The sequence below is a fragment of the Sciurus vulgaris genome (genome assembly GCF_902686455.1).
Source record: "Sciurus vulgaris genome assembly, chromosome: 8".
NCBI lineage: Eukaryota > Metazoa > Chordata > Mammalia > Rodentia > Sciuridae > Sciurus > Sciurus vulgaris.
Window position 1 is genome coordinate 12,280,009 of NC_136468.1, and position 26,007 is coordinate 12,306,015.

Sequence of the window (26,007 nt, forward strand, 5' to 3'; positions counted from 1 at the left end):
GCTGCTTGGGACTTCCACCGAAGCCACAAAGGGCTTCTGCTTCCCTCTGATGCAGCCTAAGACTTTGCCCAAAGAACAACTTTCTCTAAGAGCCCAGAAGGTTCATACTTCAGTTGTAACATCACTGAGCTGAGAGTAATAAAATCAGGGTGGGGGCCAAGAAAGCGGAAGGGGCATCCAGGGACAGCATGTGGCACCAGAGTAGAGTCCCCAGAGACTGCCATATCAGATGACCACAAATAACCTGGCTTAAAGTAACAGGACTTTATTCTCTCACACTTACAAGTTCAGAATGCAGGGGACAGCCTGTGGGTTCCTTCTGGAGGCCCAGAGGCAGAACCTATCATGCCGTTCTTTTAGCGTCTGGGTTTTGTGGGCTTGGTATTCCTTGTCTTTATGGACACGTCACTGTACCCTCTGCCTCCGTCTTCTCATACCATCTTCCCCTGTTAGTCTGCATCAGTCTGTGTCCAAGTTGCCTCTTTGTATAATATCAGTCATTGGACAAGGCCCACCCAAATCCAGTATGACGTCATCTCAGTGTGATTCCATCTGCAGAAAGCCTTTTTCCAGATAAGTCACATCCGTGGGTACTAAGGACTAGGACCTCAAAATACCGCGTTGAGGAACACAATTCCACCTTCATCCCCTACCTCCCACTCTCTCTGTTGTTCCCTTCTGTGGTGGAAAAGCCTCAGACTCTCCAACTCTGATTCTTAAGGCTCTAAAGAGGACAGGGTGCAGTGGGGTCCCCTGGACGGCAGACACTAAGAGCTCGAGTCGTTAGGTGGTATCGGACTCCTCCTCCTCCTCGTTGGGAGAGTTGCCCCAGGTAGCAGAAGAGTGAGCGCTCTGCTTGTGCTGTTTGTTTTGCTTGTTTGCCCATTCTTCACCAAGCTGAGCCTTTGCTTTCTTCTCTACAGAATCCCATAGCACCATGGCGACTCCCTCTGCTGCCTTTGAGGCCCTTATGAATGGAGTCACAAGCTGGGATCTCCCAGAAGATGCCATCCCGTGTGAACTGCTGCTCATTGGAGAGGCCTCGTTTCCCGTGATGGTGAATGACATGGGCCAGGTCCTCATTGCTGCCTCCTCTTACGGTCGAGGCCGCCTGGTGGTTCTATCCCACGAGGACTACTTGGTGGAAGCCCAGCTCACTCCCTTTCTCCTCAATGCTGTGGGGTGGCTTTGTTCCTCCCCTGGGGCTCCCATTGGTGTGCACCCATCCCTGGCACCTTTGGTCAAAATCCTCGAGGGCTCTGGAGTAGAGGCAAAAATTGAGCCAGAGGTGAATGACTCCCTGGGAGTTTACTGCATCGATGCCTACAACGAAACCATGACTGAGAAGCTGGTCCAGTTTATGAAACGAGGAGGGGGCTTGCTCATCGGAGGCCAAGCCTGGGATTGGGCCAACCAGGGCGATGATGAAAGGGTCCTGTTCACATTCCCTGGAAACCTGGTGACCAGCGTGGCCGGTGTGTACTTCACCGACAACAAAGGGGACACAAGTTTCTTTAAAGTCTCCAAGAAGATGCCCAAGATCCCCGTCTTAGTTAGGTGAGTACCTTACCCCTGTACGGAGTTAGCCTCAGTTTAAGAAGCAGACGTGGTTCCTATCTTCAGGTTGCTTCCAGCCCAACAGAAGAAAATGTGTTACTTAGATGTGGATCCACCACATCTCCACGTCCACCACCAACAACTCAGTTTTTTAAATACTCCTTCTCATGGGAGGGACAAGGTCCTCAATGCTTCTACTTTCCCAGACCAGACCCCTTAGATGTTTGATGGGAGAAAACCTGTATTGGCCATTATATCCCCCAGTGTCCAGCTTAGTAAATTTATGGAGGTCTCCAGGGACTGGCAAGCTTAACCCAGGAAGGCTCATGAGAGAAGGCGTACATCAGAAGGATGGAAATAGGAAGTGGGGATTCAGAAGTTAAGACAGCAAAAAATGATGGTACCATATGCTAAGTATTGAATTTAGGAGAGGAATTTTACCTCTGGGGGCACAGGACCAGGTAATTGCAGGTGAGGGTGCAGAGGCAGCTTTACTGGAAGTTCTTGAGAACACTGCCTGGCCTGTTTTGCTCACAGATGGTACTAAACATCTTACAGATTCGTTGGTGCTGACACACATTTGTTGGATGTAAAATTAGGTGAATGAACGAGAATGATCAAAAGCTGGGGTCATCCCAGGTGTAGACAAAATACACTGGGCAACACCTATAGTCTACTAAAATTCTCAGCATCCTCAGAACAAAGCACATGGATATTTTTTACAATAGTTTTTTTAACTTCCAGTTAACAAGGAAATTTTAGAGTTTTAAAAATCAAGCATCTTCTTGAAATTGTCTCAAAGATGAACATAAGTATGATTCCCTAAGTAATTTGAAAACAATATCTAAGCAGGTATTAATGAGTCTATTTAGAATCTGCACACCCTTGGAGGGCATTGCTGGTTAGAAGTTAGATATATAGAGAACAAATTAGTAAAACCAAAAGTTGTTAGTTGAAAACAATCAGTAAAAGTGATTAAACTCTAGATCGTCTTAACATGACAAAAAGATAAAACAAATTATGAATTTCAGGAATGGAGAGTAGAACATTAATAAAGCTTGTGCAGACATTAAAAGGATAATAAGGGTTTACTACAACTTTATGCCAATAAATTTGACAACTAAGATGAAATGGACAGATTTCCCGACAGACACAAATTACCAAAATTGGCACAAGAGAAAACATAAAATACACAAGTTGAATTGTAAATATCCCACACTAAGTGTAGTGTGGCATCCTAGACTGGATTCTAGAAGGCATTAGTGGAAAAACAGGTGAAATTTATACAAACTCTGGAGTTTAGTTAGAGTATTTGACCAGCTTTAGCTTCTTCATTTTAACAGCATACCATGATCACAAAATAGGAACATTAGGGAAAAAAAAAAAAAAAAAAAAACTGTGTCAAAGGTATATAGAAGCACTCCCATACAATATTTGCAATTTTTCAGTTTTTTTAAATTTCAAAAGAAAAATTTTATTTAAAATGAGAAACAAAATGAAGAAAACTTCAGGCCCTGATAGCTTTACAAGTTATTTTATCAAATATTCAAGAAACAAATAATAGCAATCCTACATACAATTCTTCCAAAAAAAAATAGAAGAGGAAGAAAATTTTCCAAACTTGATTTATAAACTAGCATTTCAATGATACTGAAACCAGAGTAAAAATTTTTAAGAAAAAGAAAACCACTTTAGAACAATATCTCCCTTGAACATGGATGTGAGTTCTTAGTAATACCATAGATAGAATATAACAGTATATGAAAAGGATAATACATCATAACCAAGTCTCTATACTGCACATACATGGCTGGTTTAATATTCAAACATAAAATTAATTTACCATATGAATAGGAAAAATGAGAAAAAACATTTCAATAGATGTATCAAAAGTTGACAAAATTTAATATAGAATCATAACAAAATTTCAACAAACTAGAAAAAATGTCACTTCAGTCTGTTAAGAAGCATCTAGGTAAAGGCATTCTTAATGGTGAAATACTACATTCTTTCCCCCTAGAAATGGAAAAAGGCAAGGAAAAATACCTGCTCTTAACCCTAATATTCAGCATTGCACTAAAAGTAGTAGCCAGTGCAATAAGGCAAGAAAAAAGAAGGTATAGAGATTGGACAATAAGAAATAAGTGTGTGTGTGTATGTGTGTGTGTGTGTGTGTGTGTGTTTTGTTTGTTTTATTTCACACTGCAATAGTTCCCCCTTATCTATGGGGCTTACATACCAAGATCCCTAGTGGATTCCTAAAACCAGATAATTCTGAATTGTACTTATACTATGCTTTTTCCTATACATACCTTTAATTTATAGGCACAGTAAGAGAATAACAATTAATAATAAAATAAGGCAATTATTTACAATACATAGTAAAAAATTAATGTGAATGATGACTCTCTCACATTATCTTATTGTAATGTATTCATCTTTCTTCTTGTGATGACGTGGGATAACACAATGCCTATGCGATGAGATGAAGTGCAGTGAGTGACAAAGGCACTGGTACATAGTAAAACCATGTAAGTGTCATTTGAACACAAGCATAGAGGTACAGCAGTCGTCAATCTGATAGCCAAGATGGCTACTAAGAGACCAATGGTGGGTATAGCAGAAATACACTAGACAAAGATGATTCATAACCCACCAAGGAGCAGGATGGTCTGAGATTTTATTGTGCTATTCCAAATGGTGCACAACTTAACTGGAGTTTTCCATTTAATATTTCTGGACTGCAGTTAACTCCAGAGTAACTGGAACTGCCAAAAGTGAAACCATGGACGGGGTGGAGGGTACTGTAGATTTCCTAGAATGCAGAGTGAAGAGAAGGGGAAAATTTCTCTTGTGCTGTTAGAGAACAAATTCCAGCAGTGCCACATGCCTGTAATCCCAGCAATTCAGGGGCCTCAGGCAGGAAGATGGCAAGTTTGAGACCAGCCTGAGCAACTTAGACCCTGATCAAAATGAAAAAATTAAAAATGACTGGGGGTGTAACTCAGTGTTAGTGACCCTGGGTTCTCTTTACAGTACTGCCAAAGCGGGGGGGGAGGGGGGGGAATAATAATTTAAAAGAGATGCAAAGCAAAAACTATTTTAGGCATTTGCTTTGTAAATGAAGAAAAAAAGATGATCTACACTACCTAATTTCAAAACGTCTATCAAGTTGAAGTAATCAAAACACTGTGGTATTGGCATAAGAATAAGAAACAGGCTAGATGGTTCAGAGATAAACTCTCAAATTTATGATCATTTTTTTTTTTGATGAAGTAACCAAGGTAATTCAATGAGGAAAGGATAGTCTTTTTCAACATATTGTTCTGAAAAAACTGGATAGTGTTATGAGTGACAAAATGAATTCTGACTATTCATTACCTCCTCTCCATACAAAACAAATACTTAGAAATAGATCTAGACCTGAATGCAAAAACAAAAATTCAAAAACTTCCTAAATGAGAGCATAAAAGAAAGTATCTGCCACGGTAGGGTAGGGAAAGGTTGACCACATACATAAGACACAAAAAGTACATGGCCACAAAAGGAATATGTCTGACAGTGGACCTGCATGCACTGTACATGGAGAACTCTTACATCCTGGTATTAATAAGACAGCCAGTTAAAGAAAAAGGAAAAATACATTAACTTCCTTCACAAAAGCTGCTGGATGGGAAGCCAAAGCCTGTGGAATGCTTCTCAACAACATCAGTCATTAGGAAAACGTAAATTAAAATCACAGAGAAATATGACATTAAAAAATATAGCTAAAATTAAAAACTCACTCTATCGAGTCTTGACAAGAATGTGGAGCAACTGACATTTTTATATATTGCCAGTGGGGACATAAAATGACACAGTGACTTTGGAAAATGACTTAATAGGGTCTACAAAGTTACTGTGCATTTAGCATGCAACTCAGCCATCTCATCCCTGAATCCATGAGACAAAAATACGTTCACACAAAAACTTGTACGTCAACATCATGGCGGCAAGACCCAAATGGGAGGCTACCTAAATTTCCATCAGCAAAATGTGGAACATCCACATAAGAACAAGATACGCAGCAGTAAAGGGGTGACTGATTTGTAGACTCAACAATCTGGATGATTCTCAAAAACTGTTCTCGGAGAAAGAAGCTGAGCTCAAAAGAGTACATATTTATGATCACATGTACGTAAAAGCCCGGTCTAATCCATACGTATAGAAAGCACTTCAGCCTGGCTTGAGCTTCATAAGGCAAGTGGTAGACTTTTGAGGTGATGGAAATTTGTGTGTGCGTGTGTGTGTTCAAAGTTGTGTTTAAATATTGAGGAACATTCAGATCATCTGTATTTCTTGGCTTTTGTGAAAAAATGACCAATGCAGTGAGCTGTAGACTGCAGCTCTCTACAAGTTGCTGATTCCGTTTCCTTTTGGCATATGCCCAGCAGAGGGATTGCTGGGTCCTGTACTAGTTCCATTTTTAAATCTTCAAGGAGCCCCCAAGTACCAATTTGCATTCCCACCAACAGCATTCACAAATTGCTCTTAGTCCATACGGGACAACACTTACTATCTCTTGACTTTTGGGTGACAGCCCCTCTAGCAAGTGCAAGGTAACATCTCATTGTGGTTTTGATTTCCGTTTCCTTGATGATCAGTGATGTTGAGCATCTTTGCAGAAATGTGTTGACTGTTTGTTTTTTTGATATTTACATATATCTGACGAAAAATGCCCGTTCAGGTGCTTTGCCCATGTTTCAGTGGGTTTATTTTCCTTTTGCTACTGCATTGTGTGGCTTCATAGACGTGCTGGACATTAACCCCCTTGCAGATATGTGGTCTGCACATGTTTTCTGCACATTCACGGGTGACTCTTCACTTTGTTGATTGTTTCTTTGACTGTGTGGAAACATGTTAATTGAATGTACCGTCATTTGTTTGTTTTTGGCTTTTACTGCCTGAGCTTTTGGTGTAATATCTAAAAAGTCATTGCTAAGGCCAGCACCAAGCAGCTTTCCCCCTGTGTTTTGTTTTAGGAATTTAAGTTTCAGGCTAGGTCTGTTTCGAGTTGATTTTTGTGTGTTCTATGTACAGTTCTTCCTTCCTTTTTTCTTCCTTTCTCTTTCTTTGTTGGTTGGTTGGTTGGTGGTCGTTGGTTGTTTGAGATGGGGTCTCACTGTGTTGCCTAGACTGGTCTCAAATCCCTGGGCTTAAGTGATCCTTCCACTGAAGCCTTCAGAGTAGCTACACGTACCGTGGTGTCCAGCTGCTTTTTTCTATTAATATATCGTCGTCGTCGTTCTCAACAGCACACTGAGGTTTTCCTCATTTTTTACAATCGTGACATTGTATTGAACTCAGTGAAAATACCGTAGTTCATTCAGCCAGTCTCTCAAAAGTGGGCATTTACGTTGTCTTCAACATTTTACTGTTATAAATATATTGAAATTAGTAACTCTGCATATGTTGTCGTACTCTGTAGGAACTGGACTTTTGGAATCGTTATTTTAGTGGTAGAATAAACATATGCATACTTCTGTTAGAAATTTCCAGTCTTCTTCCATCAAGTTGGTGCCGTTTGGAATCCCCAGCCATGGGAGGGCATGCCTGTACCTCCCCAGATGCCCAGAAGCACTGTTGTCTGGCTTGGTGTCTTTCGCTAATTTTGATGGCCAGGAAAGAGTATTCCAGTATAGTTTTAATTTGAATTATTCTTTTTTTTTGGGGGGGGGGGTGCTGGGGATCGAACCCAGGGCCTTGTGCTTACAAGGCAAGCACTCTACCCACTGAGCTATCTCCCCAGCCCCGAAATTTAATTTTTTTTTTTTTTTTTAACGGAGCTGGGGATTGAACCCAGAACCTTGTGCTTACAAAGCAGGCACTCTACCAACTGAGCCATATCCCCAGCCCAACTGAGCCATATCCCCAGCCCTCTTTTTTTAAAATATATTTTTAAGTTGTAGATGGACACAATGCCTTCATTTTATTTATTTATTTATTTTTAATGTGGTGCTGAGGATCGAACCCAGGGCCTTCCATGGGCTAGGCAAGCACTCAATCACTGAGCTACAATATAATGATAATTTTATCAAATATTTTTCTGAAGGTTTAGAGGCCATTTATTGTTTGTTATTTGTGAACTGCTTTGTTCCTGTGTTTTGGTCGTTTTTCTTGTTGGGTTCTTGGTATCCTCTCCAATTTATGACTTTTTTGCATACTAAGAATATTATCCCTGTATTTATGGTTTGTTTACATTTGATTTTTTGAATGTACGTCATATTTTTGCCAAAAATGTTTATCTACAACTACTTGATTTCATCAGTCTTTTAATGATTACATCTGATTTTGAGTCATGGTTGGCAAGCTTCCCTCACATCCATATTATTTTTAAAATTATCTGTTTTCTTCTAGTACTTGTATGGCTTTATTTTTAAAATTCACATCTCACTCTGATGCATTTGGAGTTTTATCCTGTGTATTGTGTGAAGTGTGGGTTCAGTTTATCTCTTTCCGATTGCCTGACCAATTGTCCCAACACATTTATAAAAATATTAATCTTTTATCCAATAATGTAAGACACACCTTTATTATATACTAATATACATATTTACCTTGTGACTTTTGATTTTTAAATAAACATTTTTCTACCTGATTCGAGATCAACTAATTTAATTTTATCCTTCTAGATAAGAACTTCTATTTGTCCCACTCTCCTATTCATGTCTGGTTTTGGTGAAAACATCTGGCATTTGGTTTCAACTGGTATTTTTTACTACTTTTACTTGACTTTTAAAAAATTTGCTCTGTTTTTAACATCTATCTCTACTAACTTACCATGGTTGTTCAGTGCCGTAGGACTTGATCATCAATTTAAAAAAAAAAAAAAATTTTTGTTATTTTTTCTTTCTTTTTCCTTCCCCTGGCCCCCTCCGCACCCCTCAATTCCCTCTATGCAATCCAATGTTCCTCCATTCTTCCCTTACCCCTCCCAACCCCATTATGTATCATCATCCACTTATCAGAGAAAACATCCGGCCTTTGATTTGGGGGGATTGACTTATTTCACTTAGCATGATATTCTCCAACTCCATCCAGTTACCTGCAAATGCCATAATTTTAACCTTCTTAATAGCTGAATAATATTCCATTGTGTATATATATCACAGTTTCTTTATCCATTCATCAATTGAAGGACATCTAGGTTGGTTCCACAATCTAGCTATTGTGAATTGAGCTGCTATAACATTGATGTGGCTGCGTCACTGTAATAGTGACTGCGTCACTGCTCGTTTTAAGTCCTTTGGGTATAAACTGAGGAGTGGGATAGCTGGGTCAAATGGTGAGTCCATTCCAAGTTGTCTAAGGAATCTCCATAAGCAGTTTTTAGCATTAGTTATGAATCATACTTCATTCTTGCCCACTGCAGCTTTTTGTAGCCAATTTATTCCTCTGTTGTACTCATTTCTGTCTTTCTGGACTTACAACTTAACCTCGAGTCATGTTTTTGGTAGTTTCCTGTGTGGTAATTTTAGTATCCTCATGTGTTCAGAAGTCTTATGTAGCTGAAATCTTTATTCCTTTGTAGGCCATTTGTCTTCACTCTTTGGGACCCATTAGGATTTTCTCTTCACATTTGGGGTCCGTAAGTTTCCTGTAACTCGCTGGATGCTGTGCTTCCCTTTGCTTCTCCTGCTTTGCGTTCTGACAGTGACTTTGTGCTCCAGATTCCAGTCTGTTTGCAATCTAAGGAGGTGTTCCTCATTTTATGCTCTCTTGTTTCTCTCTGTTCTTTCACTTTGGAACTCCGGCTAGCTAGATGTTGGATCTTCTGATCTGGACCTCCTGCCTGTTAACTCTTTTCTGATAATCAACTTTTTTTTTTTTTTAACATAACTGTACAGTACATTTTGAAACACTGTACATACATAGAATAAGTATAACTCGTTCCTGTTAGGATCCCATTATTGTAGTTGTACATGATGTAGATTTAACAATGGTCACATATTTATATATGAAGATAGGAAAGTTATGTCTGATTCATTCCACTTCTTTCCTATTACAAGCCCCCCTCCCTTCCCTTCATTCCCCTTTGTCTAGTCCAATGAACTTCTAATCTTCCCATCCCTTTTGGTGAATTAGCATCCACATATCAGAGAGAACATTCTGCCTTTGGTTTTTGGGGATTGGCTTATTTCACTTAGCATGATATTCTCCATTTCCATACATTTACCAGCAAATTCCATAATTCCATTCTTTATGGCTGAGTAGTATTCCATTGTGTATATATGCCACATTTTCTTTCTGATAATCATCTTTTTGACCTAGAGAGCTGCTCTCCAAAGACACACTTTGCTCAACTTTCCACTGTACTTATTCTCAGTAGTAACCAGGCCAAGACTTACTTTTCTTCCCCTGTGTTCAAACTGAGATTATCGATTTGGCAATTCACTTTTATCATAATTAATAACTTTTTATACCAGTCTGTCACCTTTTTTTTGGGGGGGTGGGGGGTGCTGGGGATCGAACCCAGGGCCTTGTGCTAACAAGGCAAGCACTTTACCGACTGAGCTATCTCCCCAGCCCTCACTTTTTTAATAACATTTTTTTCTTAAAATTTACTACTGATAGACCACACATCTTTAGAGCTTCCCTTTTCTGGATCACTGCTATTTCCGTGGAAGTTGATTTTCTCTGTCTTTAGTTTGGTGCTTCTCTTTCATGCTTTCAGTTATCAATGAGTGCTCAGAGATTATTTCCTATTTAAATTCTGAATAGAAAGTGAAATTCTAGACTGATCATTGTTGCTTTCTGCAGTGCATTTCTCAGCACACATGATAGTCTTGGTCCTCTCATTTTCAAGATCTTCTCTTGCACACACATGCAGCTCCAGATCCTTCTGTTCCCCAGGATCTCTAAGCCATCACTTCCATTCACTTCATATTCTCTATCAATACCCCACTGTCCTAGTTTGCAGTATGAATTTTTATTTTAATAGCTTTTGTTTCATTTCAGAAGAGGGTGAGAAAGAGAAAAACCCAACTGAAACTTTTTTAAAGTATGGAATTATTAGTTAACATCTCCTATATATAAGCATGACTATTGGGATTGAACTCAGGTAGTGACCTTATCTAGATGAACTTCTAGAGACTTGGGGTCTGAATGTCAGCTTTGCATCTTACCTTTCTCATCTTGTCAGGATAGCTGGTGGAGCAATTCTGATGCTGATACGTTAATTTAGACCACAGTATCCCACCTTTTCACTGACTGCATTTATTAAAAAAATGAATTGCATGAAATTTATAAATAGAAGTCCTCATAAGATTAAAACATTTTTCACTTAATTTTGCATGCATATTTAAAGTACTAAAATTTTAAAAACATTTTTTTTAATAATTATCAAATTAGGGATAGACTGTCTAGGTGATGCTTGAGAAAAATACATGTCTCCAAACCAGAATATTCTACTTGGCCTAGCTAATGACTTCTACTGTCTTTAGGCAGGTGATCATGGGAAGCAAGACTGGAAGCATAAGGATATTTGGTCAGCCTGGAATCATAGAAAGAATAACTAGTTGATGATTTTAGTGGTTAGTGCTTCTGGGAGAGGGAGCCTCACCTTTAAATCGTGAGGTGATGCTTTATCTTCTGGAAAGGATCTGCTGTGGGGACCACGGTTTTCCCGTCAGTTACTTAGAGTTCTGCCAGACGCAGAGCGTACAGCATCAACAGTGTGAATATGTTGTCTACTGTCCTCCATTTTTTTGGTGTTTCCTCAAAGCTGCCTTCTGACCACACGATTGGCATAGCCTTACCTAAGAAAATGGCAGAACCAACTCTGGAATCTTAAGCTTACAGAGGTCACCCTACCCCAATAATCCCACTAGGTGTCCCGTGCTCCATCTCCCAATTATGGGTGCCCTGAGCTCCTATAAGGATGGGTTACCCATTGAAAGTAAACCATAGTGCTAAGCAAAACCCCACAGCATGTGTGACAGCCACTGAGCAGGCAGTGATGGGCTGGGGTTCCAGATGTAGGCAGGCAAGTCCTGTTGGGTCAGGTAACAGTGGCTCACAAGAGTTAAGGCCAGTCAACTGTCCTGCTCCACTATTTGACAGAGTAATGATTCTTCACTAGTGCCACTAGTTTGGCTTTCTGGGGAAAATTAGTTGCATAAAATTTATAAAGAAGACTCCTTATAAGAATAGAACCATGATTTGCCATTAGTTTTTATATGACATATAAAGTGCTGAAATAAACATGAACTTCAGTCTAGAATATTTAAGGTCTAGTATTGAGTAAGCAACACAGGACTTCCTTTGCAATGTTCCTACGGAGAAATTGTGCTCTAAAAATGTGCAGAGCAGAATTCATGCCGAGTCTTTCTGTCCGTCTAACACATCTCCACACCCGGGGAGGTCAGCTGTGCCCACTCTGTTCTCCTGACTCTCCTGCAAGATGTGAACAGGCAACAGGTCTCTAGCCCTGCTGCTGCTCAGGTGCTGCCCAGAGGCCTTGTGCAGAGCCTTCCTCTAATCCAGAGTGCCTGTGTCCTTTGCAGTTGTGAAGATGACCTCTCCGAGGACAGAGACGAACTCCTGCATGGGATTTCAGAGCTGGACATCAGCAACTCGGATTGCTTCCCCTCCCAGCTGCTAGTGCACGGGGCCTTAGCCTTTCCCCTGGGGTTAGATTCCTACCACGGCTGTGTGATCGCAGCTGCCCGCTATGGCCGGGGTCGGGTGGTGGTCACTGGTCATAAGGTGTTGTTCACGGTGGGGAAACTGGGCCCCTTTCTGCTCAATGCGGTCCGCTGGCTGGATGGGGGCCGCAGGGGCAAGATCGTGGTGCAGACGGAGCTGAGAACGCTGAGCGGCCTGCTCGCGGTGGGGGGCATAGACACCAGCATTGAACCCAATCTGACCAGCGATGCAAGCGTCTATTGCTTCGAGCCCGTGAGTGAAGTGGGGATCAAGGAGCTGCAGGAGTTTGTAGCAGAGGGCGGGGGTCTGTTCGTCGGAGCCCAGGCCTGGTGGTGGGCCTTCAAGAACCCAGGAGTGTCCCCTTTGGCCCGATTCCCGGGAAACCTCCTCCTCAACCCCTTTGGCATCAGCATCACAAGCCAAAGCCTCAACCCAGGGCCCTTCCGTACCCCGAAAGCGGGAATAAGGACCTATCACTTCCGCTCCACCCTGGCTGAGTTCCAGGTTATAATGGGCAGAAAGAGAGGGAATGTGGAGAAGGGCTGGCTGGCAAAGCTGGGCCCGGATGGTGCAGCCTTCCTCCAGATCCCCGCCGAAGAGATCCCTGCCTACATGTCCGTGCACCGGCTGCTGAGGAAGCTGCTCAGTCGCTACCGGCTCCCCGTAGCCACCCGGGAGAACCCCGTTATCAATGACTGCTGCAGGGGGGCCATGCTCTCCCTGGCCACGGGTCTGGCCCACTCTGGAAGCGACCTCTCTCTGCTGGTCCCAGAAATCGAAGACATGTACAGCAGCCCCTACCTGCGCCCGTCTGAGTCGCCCATCACCGTGGAGGTCAACTGCACCAATCCAGGTATGAAGGGCGCTTGGGAGCTCGGTGCCTTGGAACGGGATCTGCATGTGACTGCAGCACCTGATTTTGGGGGTCTGACCTCTGCAGCCGACTGTCTCTATCCTCTGACATTTACTTTGGGGCTGAGGCCTGGGCGGCCGTTTGGAAGAGATCAGTCAGGGTAGCGCAGGACGGAAAAGGTGTGCAGAGCTTCTGACATGTCTGTGGAGTGCCAGGTTGGGTGGAGTCACGGAGGAGGGATAAAGACGCCCTTCTGCACTTTTGGCAGGCACCCGATACTGCTGGATGAGCACCGGGCTCTACATACCTGGAAGGCAAATCATAGAAGTCTCGTTGCCGGAATCTGCTGCCTCCGCCGATCTGAAGGTGAGGCCACGCCCTGCTCACCCCATAACAGTGACCAAGTCTCTTGCCTTCCCTGCAGGCATTATATTTGGTCCTCATAAAACCCTACCCGCATACAGGGCACGTATTTATGCCCACATTATAAAGATAAGCCAACTGCATTGCAGACGATATATAGACTGAAACATAGCTCAGGACTCAAAACTAGTCAACTTCTGGCTCTGAAGCATTGCCCTTGTGACTTATGTCAGAGAGGAGGAATGAGAGGCATCAAATGGAAGTTAATCTGCCTCTCCACAGGGATTGACTAAATCTCAGTGCACTTTCTGTGTCCCTGTGTTTCTCCATTGTAGCACAAGCTCTCGGACCCTAGGTTCTTCCCCGAGACACCAAAGATGGTTCCTTGATTGCTCGGGCCAACACTCTGCTTTTCCACTTCCATATGCAGATACCTCTTTTGTGAAATTAATTTGTCCTCCTGCTCTATCTCCCCTGATGGTCAGTGGATAGTGGAGCCTGGTCTGCCCCTCTCTATCCTGCAACTTGTGTTGCATAAACCAGGGGAAATAATTCCATGATTACCAAGGGCTGGAGTCATTTCCCCTTCCCAGGAAGGGAGTCCTTGGAGAGAGGGGTGGGATTGAACCAACCCTGCACTGCATCAGCTGGATCCCAGAGCTCATACCAGGCCACTTTCCGACCTGAAAAAGATAGGGTCCCTTCACTGTCTCGCCAGTGCCAGGACCACCACTACAGAATCTGCAGCCTAGGACCCTCTTACACAGACACCAGGGGACCATCTGTGGAGTCAGTGCTCCTTGGAATTTACCTTACTGGTCACACCTGCTGCTCCTTACATGAGTGCTCTGCACGACTCACTTTCCAGCTGTTGGGATCCCTTGCAAGAATAATTCACCCATAATTAGTCCATGTGACCTGAGGAGTGCTGCAATTTCATGGGTCCATCGGACACAACTCATCCATGGTCCATGGGGTCGTGGCCCAGTGACCCTGCCTGAGCCCCCACCTCCTGGACTCTCCTTCCACCTCACACGCCCTGTCGTGACTCTGTTGGGGGGAATTTCTCTGCTCCAGATACAAATTGGCTGCCACACGGATGACCTGACCAGGGCCAGCAAGCTGTTCCGAGGCCCCTTGGTCATCAACCGGTGCTGCTTGGACAAACCCACGAAGTCAATCACCTGCCTCTGGGGGGGTCTCCTCTATATCATCGTGCCTCAGAGCAGCAAACTGGGTTCTGTGCCCATCACCGTTAAGGGGGCCGTGCATGCCCCCTACTACAAGCTGGGTGAGTGGAAGCTGTGGGGTGCATCCTGAGGGAAGGGGAGGAGCTGGGGTGAGGAAGGGCTTGGGTGCTGTCTGGTGGAGAGGAGAGACACAGCCTTGGGGAAGAAGGCAGCCTCCTTAGATCCCGCGATGAGGCCAGGAGATAAAGCTCATGCCACATTCATGGGGACCTGATGGGAAACAGAAGATGGATGTGGTTGCTCATGACCTTGGCATTCCCCTCCTGGGGTCTGAGTTGTATGTCTTAACTTAAGGTATTGGGAAAGCATGTTCCAAGCCCCCCTGACTCTCTTCTAGGGGAGACTACCCAAGAGGAGTGGAAGAGGCGTATCCAGGAGAATCCAGGTCCCTGGGGAGAGCTGGCCACCGACAACATCATCCTGACGGTGCCCACTGCAAACCTGCGTGCTCTGGAGAACCCTGAGCCACTGCTCCGCCTCTGGGATGAGGTGATGCAGGCGGTGGCACGACTGGGAGCTGAGCCCTTCCCCTTGCGTCTGCCTCAGAGAATCGTCGCTGACGTGCAGATCTCAGTTGGTGGGTGCACTGAGCAAGCCAACCCCAAGCGCCTTTCTTTCCACAGCAGGCAGCCAGGAGGGTCCAAATGCTTTGTTAGCAAGACGCGTGCTCCTTGCTATTTAAATAGATAGGGAAAAGGTTATGTAAGAAATAAATAGCCATGTCTGTCAGCATGTCAAGAGATGTCGTCAAAGCTATCAAGGGATGCTACCTAATCCTTCACAGGTGTCCACATGGAGACATCAGTGAGTGGGTGGAGACAGCAGACTGCCTTGACCTAGCTCAGAGTCACTGAGAAGACACTGAATGAAGAGCCCCGAAAATGGATGGGGGGATGTCTAGACCTCAACGAACCCTAGAAACTTTTCTAGACCCTCATTTTCCTGAGTTGCATAAATAACCAGTGTGAAGTAGTGTCCAGGTGGGCAGCCCCGTATCCAACAATGAGAGGAGGAACCACTTGCAGAAAGTTCTGAATTTTGAGAAAAACATATAAATAATGGCACAAGTTCACATGAATAAAAAACCCTCATAAAAACAGAGAACTGCATCAGGGGCATGAATGGCTCTCCGCAACCTGCAGCCCCTCCCGTGGCCCTGCTGCTTGCAAGTCAGAGTGTGTTGAGAGCATTCGAGAGCTTCCTTAGGAAGCAGGGCGGGAGAAGGAACGCCCCGAGGGTCTGGGCGTGGATCCCCCCCCCCCCAAGCCTTCGGGTGCAGGAAGTCGCCTGGGCTACTGAGGGTTATTGGGGAGAAATGGTTTAGAGAAGTGTCCCGAGCTGGGCGGGAGGACCCTGACCTCCCTCTCCCTCCGGTGTCCCCAGGCTGGATGCACGCCGGGTACCCCATCATGTGCCACCTGGAGTCCGTGCAGGAGCTTATCAACGAGAAGCTCATCAGAACCAAGGGCCTGTGGGGCCCGGTGCACGAGCTGGGCCGCAACCAGCAGCGGCAGGAGTGGGAGTTCCCGCCGCACACCACCGAGGCCACCTGCAACCTCTGGTGTGTTTACGTGCACGAGACCGTCCTGGGCATTCCGCGGGGCCGCGCCAACATTGCCCTGTGGCCCCCAGTTCGGGAGAAGCGAGTCCGGATCTACCTGGGCAAGGGGCCCAATGTGAAAAACTGGAACGCGTGGACTGCGCTGGAGACCTACTTACAGGTACCCGGCAGGGCGTGGCGAGGGGAGGGAGCCGTACGGTGGGGACCGACAGGGCCAAGGGCCACATGATCCTCTAGCCACCCGGGAGACCCCACTGCTGTCTGCCGCCCACACTTGGCCGTGGGAGACTCGGACAAGGCCAAGTGTGAAGCCCTGTGGGATGAGGCCTCTCAGGTCCTCACTTTGCAGGACCCTGGAGTGGTCTTAGTAGCCTCAGCTGCACCCCAGGGAGGTGAGAAATCTTAAAACCCGTGGGGGCGACACAGTGCTATAAAATATACTCTCTCGGGCCCTAAAGCCAGACATACCTGCAATTGAAGCCAAGCTTCCCACCAAAGAGTTAGCACCAAACCCCCGTGACATGCACCACCCCTGGCCAGGACCTGTCTTCCCTCATCTGAGCACACCCCAAGACCGGGCTGTGCCTCAGACTCCACCTCACGGAGGCAATCCAAGCCTCCTGGCGGCCCTGGGCTTTGCCTCTGGATTTCTGCGGGAAGCCCCGGTTCCCTGCCCTCAGCGCCTAGGTCAGTTTCTGGCTCGGGCGCAGAGGCCAGGCTCGCTCTATTCTGGTTCTTCCACCTGCTCAAGTTCCTCTCTGCTCGTCCTCACTGCCAGGGGAATGGTGTGAAATCCTCGGGGAAGCTCTGTTTTCACCCTGTTGTTAGGGGCCCAGCAAACGTTCCTGGTTAGGGACCGCCCAACGCCTCTGTACCCAAAACTCTGAAGTCCTGGCCAGCATGGCCTCCAGGCAAGGGCCTTGGGGCGGCTGCCTGTTTCTAAGACTGTGACCTATTAGTGCTGGTTAACCAGACTATCCGTGGTCTTCTGCTTCTACCCGAGTCATTCCCCTGCCCCCAAAAGCCGTTTCAGTAGCCTTGTGAGCTGACAGACCTGTGATCAACGAGGGCTGCAGCATAGGGGTGAGTTTCCCACCTGCTGGAGTTTGACTTGCTAACTATGAAAGTTAACGAGGATGGGGCCGCCTCAGTCGGTTTTAAGGTCCCATGTAGCATCCCATCATTACTTCCGTGATCTTGTGAGTTAGATGAATAATGATATTGGTAGAAGATACCAATTTTAATTATTGCAGTGATCACCTCAGCTGTGACCCACCGTCGGCTTTGTGGCAAGCACAAGCCCCAAGGGCCTTCTTATGGCCAGAAAGTGGGAGAACAGCTGTGAGACCTGCGTGCAGAACAGGAGCTCAGGCCAGGGGTGGGAACGGAGCTTCTGCTCAGGGAGGTGAACACAGTAGGCTCACTGGTGGTATTTGCTGGGCCCTCTTGTTGTAGGTAAGACGTCTCACCTGGTTCTGTCTTTCTCTTTCTAGCTCCAGGAAGCCTTTGGCTGGGAGCCATTCATCCGTCTCTTCACAGAGTACAGAAACCAGACCAACTTGCCCACAGACAACGTCGACAAAATGAATCTGTGGGTCAAGATGTTCTCCCACCAAGTGCAGAAGAACCTGGCTCCGTTCTTTGAGGCCTGGGCCTGGCCCATCCAGAAGGAAGTGGCTACCAGCCTGGCCTATCTGCCTGAATGGAAGGAAAATATTATGAAATTATACCTCCTCACACAGATGTAAGGAGTGCCCATCGAGGTGGCAGGTAGAGAGGTTTGGGGAGGTAGGCAGAGGTGGGGATTCAGTCCTCACCTCTGTCTGCCAGGGTCTGGCCTTGTCCTCTTAGCTCACTGCCTGTGTCTTACTACTGACTTCTGTCTCTAGGAAGTGGGTTAAGAACACAGCAAACAGTGAAGTCAGCATCTCTCGGGAACAAGGCCTCTGCCCATGATCCCGCTCCTCGGCCCTCAGGCGTCAGGTTCCCTTCTGACTGGGATCAGCCCAGTCCTAAGAGCTTGGGCACCAGTTTCTAGACCTGCCCTTGGTATATGGCCATGGCCCATAGATGGTGATGCTTACTTTGACATCCTGAGGACTCTCTCTGGGCTTTTATTTTTGACTAGTTGTTCTAAAAGCCTGGTGATAGAAGGTTAGTGCACCAATCTACCACGACAGCTAGACAGCGCTCAGATGACTCGTGTGTTTTGTGTCTTGCATAGTTTTCAAAGCACTTTAAAAGCAGTCTGGTACAGCAGGAAGAGCCCAGAACTAGGGTTTGCTCTTGGGAAAGTCATTTGATGCTGCACTCTGATTTTCTTGTGTATGAAATGGGGATAAAAATCCCTGTCTTGCAGGGTTGTCATCAAGACTCAGAGTGATAATTTTGAAGCTTCATAATCTCTATAATGCATGCCATTTAAGGGATCGGTGTGCAGAATAATGAGTTCACTGCTTCCCACTTTCTTCCCATAGCTTAGTGGTTAGGATCATCATTTCAATTAGTAAACTCCTTGGGTCCAAATCCTGGATCTTCCATCTGTTGGTCCTGGCAAGTTCCTGCACTTCTCTGTGACTCAGTTTTCTCATCATAAAAATGGGATCCATTTCACAGAATTATTGCAAGGATTCAACTTTCACCTAGCTCTAAAAGTCATTAGAACAGTACCTGGCAGCTAGTAGGTTTAAAGAGCACATCAGCTGCCATTGTTATTATCTGATTATCTCAGAATTATTTTAGAAGTAGACTTCAGTGTAGATGGAGTTTATAGATACAGTCATAATTTTAAACAGATGCATAAAATATAAAAATTATATGTATTAATGATATGTCCTGCATAGTTTCAGAATATGTATTTATTGTGCATTTAAATGAGGTTAAACATATCTGTTGCCTCAAATGTCTTATCATTCCTTCATGGTGAAAACATCCAAAATCCTTTCCTCTGGCTTTTTAAGGTATTCGGTATATAATTATTACCTATCCTATCTCATTCCATGTTTTATACACCGGCGTCTGAAAGGATTGTGGTACATTGTTTTGGGAACCCAGGGAAGGATTCTGAATTCACAGTGGGGGCCTTTCAAAACTACTTACAGTTTGGTCTCTTTACTCAGTTCTATTTTTCAGGAATAGAAAGGAATCAAAGGAATAAAAAAAAAAAGAATCCATTTCCATTTTTGATTAAATCAAGAGTGAATATCTCAAAAGAAAAGCAAAGCAAAACAATTTCATGATGGTGTCTGTCCTTAGCCAACAAATAGTAGACATAAGCTTCCTGGTGGAGTTCATGTGCCCCAGTGACACAGACTCCAGTCACTCTCGAGTTACCCACCACACATGCCTACAGAACTTCACTTGGGAACAAGATAACTAGATCGAGCTCATCCAACTTATTTAAATATCATATGCTCATCGTCTCCTGTTTTCTTCTAATTTGTCCAGAACTCTTCATTTCTTTATAGCTTTTCAGTCTCCAAGGCCTGTGTGCACATCCAGTCAGTTTTCCTTTAGCTCAAGTTTATTTTCTTGTACCCTAATTGGTAAATGAGTGACTGTGTAGAAAATAAGATTTGAAATGCACACTGTTTTCCTCTGGATTTCAGCATCATTCCACTTCTCCCTCCTAGAATTACTTCCCCTTATTCCACAAATATCTACTGCCCAGGTCCTTTAAACATAGATGCTGAATATTCATTCTACATTTAAAATAACTGTTGTCAATTGTGGGGTGTTGAGTGTGGCAGGTCCTGTACTAATTCTTTTCTATAGATTTGTTTCACTTAATCTTCACCATAATTTTATGAAATGGAAAGTATTCTCACTCCCATCTTATGAATGAAAGGACTGAATTTCACAGAGATTCAGTAAATTCTCTAAAGCTCTATTGCTAACAAGTAGATCTGGGATTTGAACCCAGGCATTCTGATTACAGAATGGGGGTTTAAAACTACAGTGCTGAATGGCCAGATAAGTGGGTAAATTAAGAAACCAACCAGCCAGAAGAGGAAGCTTTCTGTCCCTGCTTGCTAGCGCTTTGGCTCTTTATCAGACGGAAGTTCCTTTGTTGAACCCCAATGCCAGCACAAAGGAAGGACTTAAGGTACCCTCCCGAGGTGCTTCCCAGGCAGTGCTGGGGTGAGTGCCGTGGACCAAGCAAGTCTTTCAGCTTCCAGATTTTTAAAGTTCCAGTCCTTGCCCCCAGGGTCCCACGAGAGCAGTCTCTAGTTCATTGGATTGGGAATGGTGGGCTATTTTGATAAAGTACCTGACTCCCGGAGTCCCACATACTGCCTATTCTCAGAGAGGAAATTAGATGCTCCATCTTTTAGGATGAAATTGTATCTGTCCTCGCCCTTTTTAATTTAGCCGTAAAGCCCGGGGATCTTTTAAAAATACAAAGTTATCCATGTTACTCCCCTGTCTGAAGCCTCCAGTGGGACTCCAGCTTAAGATGATGGACTGAACATGTCAGTTTACCTCCCCTCCCTCCCCAGGCCCCACTGAAATTGAAGCCAAGAGACAGGAAGAGAATCGGCACATCTCGGCAAAGACAAAGGCAATTTGGTGATACATGAAGATGATCTCAACACCTTTCTGGAAGAGGAGAAATGGAAGCAGCTTGGTCAGAGTGAAGGTACCTTTCAGACAGAATAGAAGCTGATCTGAGCAACATGACCCCAAAGAGACTCAGCATCAAAGAAGTCCATCAACTAAAGAACCGTACCTGTTGTGTAGTAGCCCCATCCTCCCTGCCCCCTGTGCGCAGAGCACGGCAGCCTGCTATTGGTGCCAGTTAAAGATTCCGCGTTGTTCTTGTTGTTGTCATTGTTGTTTGTATAAAGAAATTGAATAAACTGCCTGAGGAGAGGTAAGAGTTGGTGCTCCAAATAAAATTACCCTTTTTGTGGAAAGAAGTGCCCCCCCCCCAGCCTATCAGCTAATTCTCTTCCGAGAGTCGAGACCCCTACTCAAGAGCCCAGGGCTTCCATGCAGAGAAGAGGTTTGCAGAGCTGTCCACGTGACAGCAGAGGAGACCCACGCAGTGCCCATCAGAGTCAGTAGTTAACGCTGATTGTCAAATGTGAGCTTTGAGCTAGGAATTCCCAGACATAGAGAGCAGGAGGCCAGAGCAGGGAGGAAGCGTAAGAAGAATAACCACAGAGAATTAGGGGTGTTGAACACGCCATGGACTCTGGAGGAAACAAAGGCAGGGCGGAAAGAATAACTGAAAATTCTAACAATCCCTTCAGAGAGATTTGAGGTGTACTAGTAAACTGGTAATGGAATACTAGGAAGAAATGCTCTGAGGATAGCAAGAGCCCTCAGAAGACAAAATCGGACTCAAAAGTACTCGGTGGACAGGCTGGAACGTGAGGTTGAGAGTCTCCCCAGATGTAGAGTAAAAAGGAGAAAATATGAAGGAAGGAAGCAGACCGAGACAATCAATAGTAACTACTAGGCAGTCCCAGAAAGGAGAATGTAGAAATAAAAAGAAAGAACAGGTTGAGGAACCCCAGTGCTACCTATACCTAGACAACCTTCTGAAATCTTGGAATATTAAGAAACATGTCCAAGGAGAAAAAAAATTTAGTTCAACTAAAAAAAAAGGATGAGAAATAGCAGATCTTTCATCAGCAACCCTGAATGTAAGAGGTCAAGGGAGTAATGTCTTCACAGAGCTTCTGGAAAACTTTGGTTTTGAGAATTCCAAAGAAGGCAGGCTGTCAAGAGTAACATCAAAACAGAAGACATGTTCTGGCATGTAAGTTTTCAAAGTCTACCTTCTTTACCCCTCTTGAGGAAGTACCTTGAGGAAGTACCTTGAGGAAGTACCTTGAGGAAGTTTCTGGCCAGAAAAATGATGAAACCCAGAAAAAAGAATGAAATAGGATCCAGAGAATGAAATGGACCTCACCCAAGATGTCCCACTCTAGAGTGATGGTCATCTGGAAGGACATCTCTCTAGAGGGATGGTTGTCCAGCAGACCCTTTTTAGAGGAGAGTACAGTGTCTTGGGCTCTAGAAAGGGTGTGCATTCAGAGCCATAGATCGTATCGTTAAGAAGCTCGAATGTTTGAGAAGCAACACAGTCTTAGTCGACAAAAGAGAAAGATGAATAAAAAAAAATGACAAAAAATTCAGGTCCACTCATGAAGCAAAATAAAATGGGGCATGATTTTGGTAACTCGGAGTGTAAGAAGACTGGGGTTGACATTGGCAGTCGGTATGTTTCCTTTCCAGTGATCCATGAGGTTGAGGATGTGGGCGAAAGGACAGCCTGGCTTCTCCTTGGCTCTCAGTAAAAAGTATTTTTGAACCCAAATCATGTAGATGCCATTCATTGTTCTTTGGTGTTCTGATCAACTAATTGGCAAAGTAAAAAAGGGTTAAGTTTTTTATTCAGAACTAAAGTTAAATATAATGCTGACAAGTTGAGGAAAAAGAAACCAGAAGGAGGTCGAGAATTAGCTGAGGTCAGAGAAGTAGAAGGATGTTTAGGGCTTAGACATGTTCAGAGTGGGGATGAAAAGATAAGGTATTCAGTTAATAGAAGAAGTAGACAATTAGTGCATTGATCACAGCTACAAATTACACCAACCGAAGTATTAAAAACAACATTATCTATCAAATATTTGGAGAAGGGTGGGCCAAGGAATAGTACAGATAGTGTAAGCTAAATCCTTATCTTTTGTAACAGGGAATTATCAAAGATTGTCTAAAGTTAAAAAGTCAAGAAATTATTGTTCAAACATATTATTTAAAGTAGAAAGTTAGTTACCAGAAGATCCAAAAATATTGTTAGAAGCCTCTAGGGAACTGGACTAGGGTTTAAAGGGGTGGGGTGGGAAACCGTGATTTTCATTGTAAGTCCTTCTGTACTATTTAATTTTTTACCTTGTGCATGTATTACTTTGAAATATTTTTAATAAACTCAAATAAAAATCCTTCAGTGACTTCACATTGGCTTAAGATACAGTCGATCAAACCAAACTCCTAAGCGGGCTTGAAAGGCCCTCAAGTATGTGGATCCACCCTGTGCCTTCAGGCTGTCACCACATGTCCCGGTTACTCTGCACCTCTCGCCACACAGATATATGTGACAGTTCAAGCACACTCCATCTTCCCTTGTTTCTACAGGTGGTTCACAAAAAACAAGCCTTCTGCTGGTCTCAGCATGTCTGGTGATCATGCTTGCTGTCCAGCAGGTTTGCGATATGTATTGAATGAAAGAATGCTCCGGAGGGCATGGATGAGGATTGCTAACTAGTGTTCTTTTCAAGGCCTGTGATGTCTGCCCCTATTCTGGGAAATGCTTCAAGAAGAACCACACAGCACTGGATGCTTTTCTGCATGCCTCTTCATTTGACAGCTTTCACAAATTTTAGTCCTACATGAGCCCATCTGGTGGTGTCAAAGGATTTCTGTCCATCGGTCAACCCCTTTCTATGCCCTTCACCACTTTTCCCGAACATCATCATCTGTTTCAGCAATTTTCCTCCTGGACTTGGGGGAATCAGGCTACCAAGTATCTTGTGCCCTACTGTCCCTACTGCTTTAGTAGCTATTCTATCTGAAAATAAATAATTGCAAAGAGCCCTTTTCTTACCTGAGTTAGCATCTCTTCTTTATATTCTGCGTATCAGAATTTGGAACACAGATTTACCCTCACAACTAAGAGTCATTCCCAGATTGTTATTATCACAGAAATAACCAAAATTTTTTAATGTCTTCCACCTCACCAGTAAATCTGCATTCCTGTGACAGAAAACTGAAATATATCGTTGTCTTATCTTCCCCTGTTGTCTAACTCCGAGTCAACTGGAGGTCTTTATGGGCCTCAAAGTCGATCTTCAACAAGGGCATTTGTGAGAAACCTTCCTCTCCATTCTCCAAAGGATCAACCTCTAATATACTTAGTGGAGAAACCCATTATCCCACCCAAGATCACAACATCACCCACATGTTCCCAACAGGTCACAGGTAATAAGAGATGGCCCTAGATGTAGACTATTCTTGCTGACAAAGGTCACATACCCTCTCCAGTCTTTCAAGACTACATCCTTCCTATATTCTCTACTCCTTGCAAAACCTTTGGATTCCTATTGGCTTCCATTTTGAAAAGGGTTTCTTTCTTTGGTCTCCACATCATCAGGATCAATCTTCCAAGTATGATAGGGAATGGCTCATGATTGATCCTCAACTTCCCAGAGAGATTTCTTCCAACCACAGATATATACAAATAAAACCCATATCTAAATTGAGAGAACTACAGAGATGCTGCTTATGCCTTTGGGTTCTTGCACAGTTCAGTGCTGTATAGGAGAAGCATTTCTTTGACAAGAGAGCTTGCGCAGTTTGAGTAACTATCAGTATCCTGTATCAGGTTGGGTCACTGGTTTAACTGCTCATTCAATATAGAAATATATCGAATAAATGGATGGGTAAGTAAATAAGACAAAAACGAAAAAGCCATGTTTTGACCAGCAATGATAGCGTCAGGAACTAAGGTTAATATTAACACAAATGTGTGTACCTGAGGGCTATTAAAAATCTAAACCTATTCACAGAAACTTAAATATATATATTATATTATTATATATCATATATGATATTATTATTATGTATTATTTAAGAAATATGGACATGTAGGCACTAAAAATCTCTACAAGAACTACCTAAATTTTGATGTAATATTCATTTTCACAAACTGCCCCAATTTTTTATGATTGTTTGAAGTCTGAGATTGTGCCCAAAGGGTGGGAGGGAAGAGAATGAAATGATCAAAGACACGATACACAAATAATCTATCATGGGGTCCAGAGGAGGCCCCACCACAAGGAAAGAAGACCCCTCCCCTTCCTGAATGGAGCCTGTGGATCTGGCCCCAGAGCACACAGCAGGCTGAGCCCACGCCTGGGCCTGCTGTCTGTGGGGTGTGTGCTTTCAACAGGAGCCAAGAACCTGGAGCGAGGGCCTATAACTTCCTTCACTCTTCAATAAGGTAAATAGAGGTTTGAGTGGCAATTCCAGCTCTTTTTTTAAACAGAGAGTTTCTCCTTTTATTCAGCTGTCCTTGTAGCCCAAGCGACAAAGAATCATAAAAGAAATAATGATAAGCCTTAATTAAGGCCTTTATCATTTATTCACAAGACACATGACATAAAGAGATTGTGTTTATGGGTTGCTCTCAATACCTGGAACATACCTAAATCCTGGGTCCTCCTGGAAACCACAATAAACAATAAAAATACAAGCAGCTAATTCACATCTATAGTGTTAGAATGACCTTTGGCATAAAGCCTATTGGATCCTCAGTACTGGGGTCGGGGGCTTTTACTGTGTGGGGAGAATACTCTCAGGTATTGCAGACCCACCATCCAGAACCTGCAGAAACACCGAGAGTTGGACAAGTTGGATCTACTACTCATTTCAGGCAGGAAAAATGTACCCATGGGAATGTGGGCATCTCAGTCAAGGGTGCTAAACAGAACCTACTATAGTTTGCTTTGGTTATGTAATTTGGGGGAGGGTCTCAGGAAGCAAGGCTTTGTTCTGGATTGGATACTGTCAAGAAGCAGGGACAATTTTATGGTTGAGATCTCAATACATCTTATCCACAAGGAAGGCTAATCAAAGTGACCACGATTTTATAATTTGTGTGTTTGTGCTAGGGATCGAACCCAGGTCCTTGCACATGCTAGCAATTGCTTGCAACTAATTTATTTTTTTTA

The 26,007-nt window shown here is 44.0% G+C and overlaps 1 protein-coding gene and 2 long non-coding RNA genes across 6 annotated transcripts in view; 1 reads left to right on the forward strand and 2 right to left on the reverse strand.

Annotated features, from left to right (window-relative positions):
- The window catches only part of LOC306668360 (TRPM8 channel-associated factor 1), a 46,912-nt gene extending 25,763 nt beyond the window's left edge, over positions 1 to 21,149 (forward strand). For 3 of the 4 annotated variants that reach the window (XM_079151637.1, XM_079151636.1, XM_079151638.1), the window contains exons 2-9: positions 924 to 1,557; positions 12,102 to 13,096; positions 13,365 to 13,462; positions 14,537 to 14,750; positions 15,047 to 15,286; positions 16,093 to 16,430; positions 17,764 to 18,014; positions 20,770 to 21,149. In XM_079151637.1, coding sequence (XP_079007763.1) covers positions 938 to 1,557; positions 12,102 to 13,096; positions 13,365 to 13,462; positions 14,537 to 14,750; positions 15,047 to 15,286; positions 16,093 to 16,430; positions 17,764 to 18,014; positions 20,770 to 20,779 — 2,766 coding nt within the window. In that variant the 5' untranslated portion in view covers positions 924 to 937 and the 3' untranslated portion in view covers positions 20,780 to 21,149. Of the gene's footprint in view, positions 1 to 923; positions 1,558 to 12,101; positions 13,097 to 13,364; positions 13,463 to 14,536; positions 14,751 to 15,046; positions 15,287 to 16,092; positions 16,431 to 17,763; positions 18,041 to 20,769 lie in introns of all 4 variants that reach the window. The other variant, XM_079151639.1, reaches the window with a different exon arrangement.
- LOC306668364 lies at positions 7,837 to 12,082 on the reverse strand. Its single transcript, XR_013765855.1, has 2 exons — positions 10,130 to 12,082; positions 7,837 to 10,030 (listed from the first exon to the last, which is right to left on the reverse strand). It is a non-coding gene; the product is annotated as an uncharacterized lncRNA (long non-coding RNA).
- Positions 21,150 to 21,189: 40 nt separating the features above from the next.
- LOC306668363 lies at positions 21,190 to 24,412 on the reverse strand. The gene is made up of 2 exons (XR_013765854.1): positions 22,109 to 24,412; positions 21,190 to 22,069 (listed from the first exon to the last, which is right to left on the reverse strand). It is a non-coding gene; the product is annotated as an uncharacterized lncRNA (long non-coding RNA).
- Between the last annotated feature and the right edge of the window lie 1,595 nt (positions 24,413 to 26,007).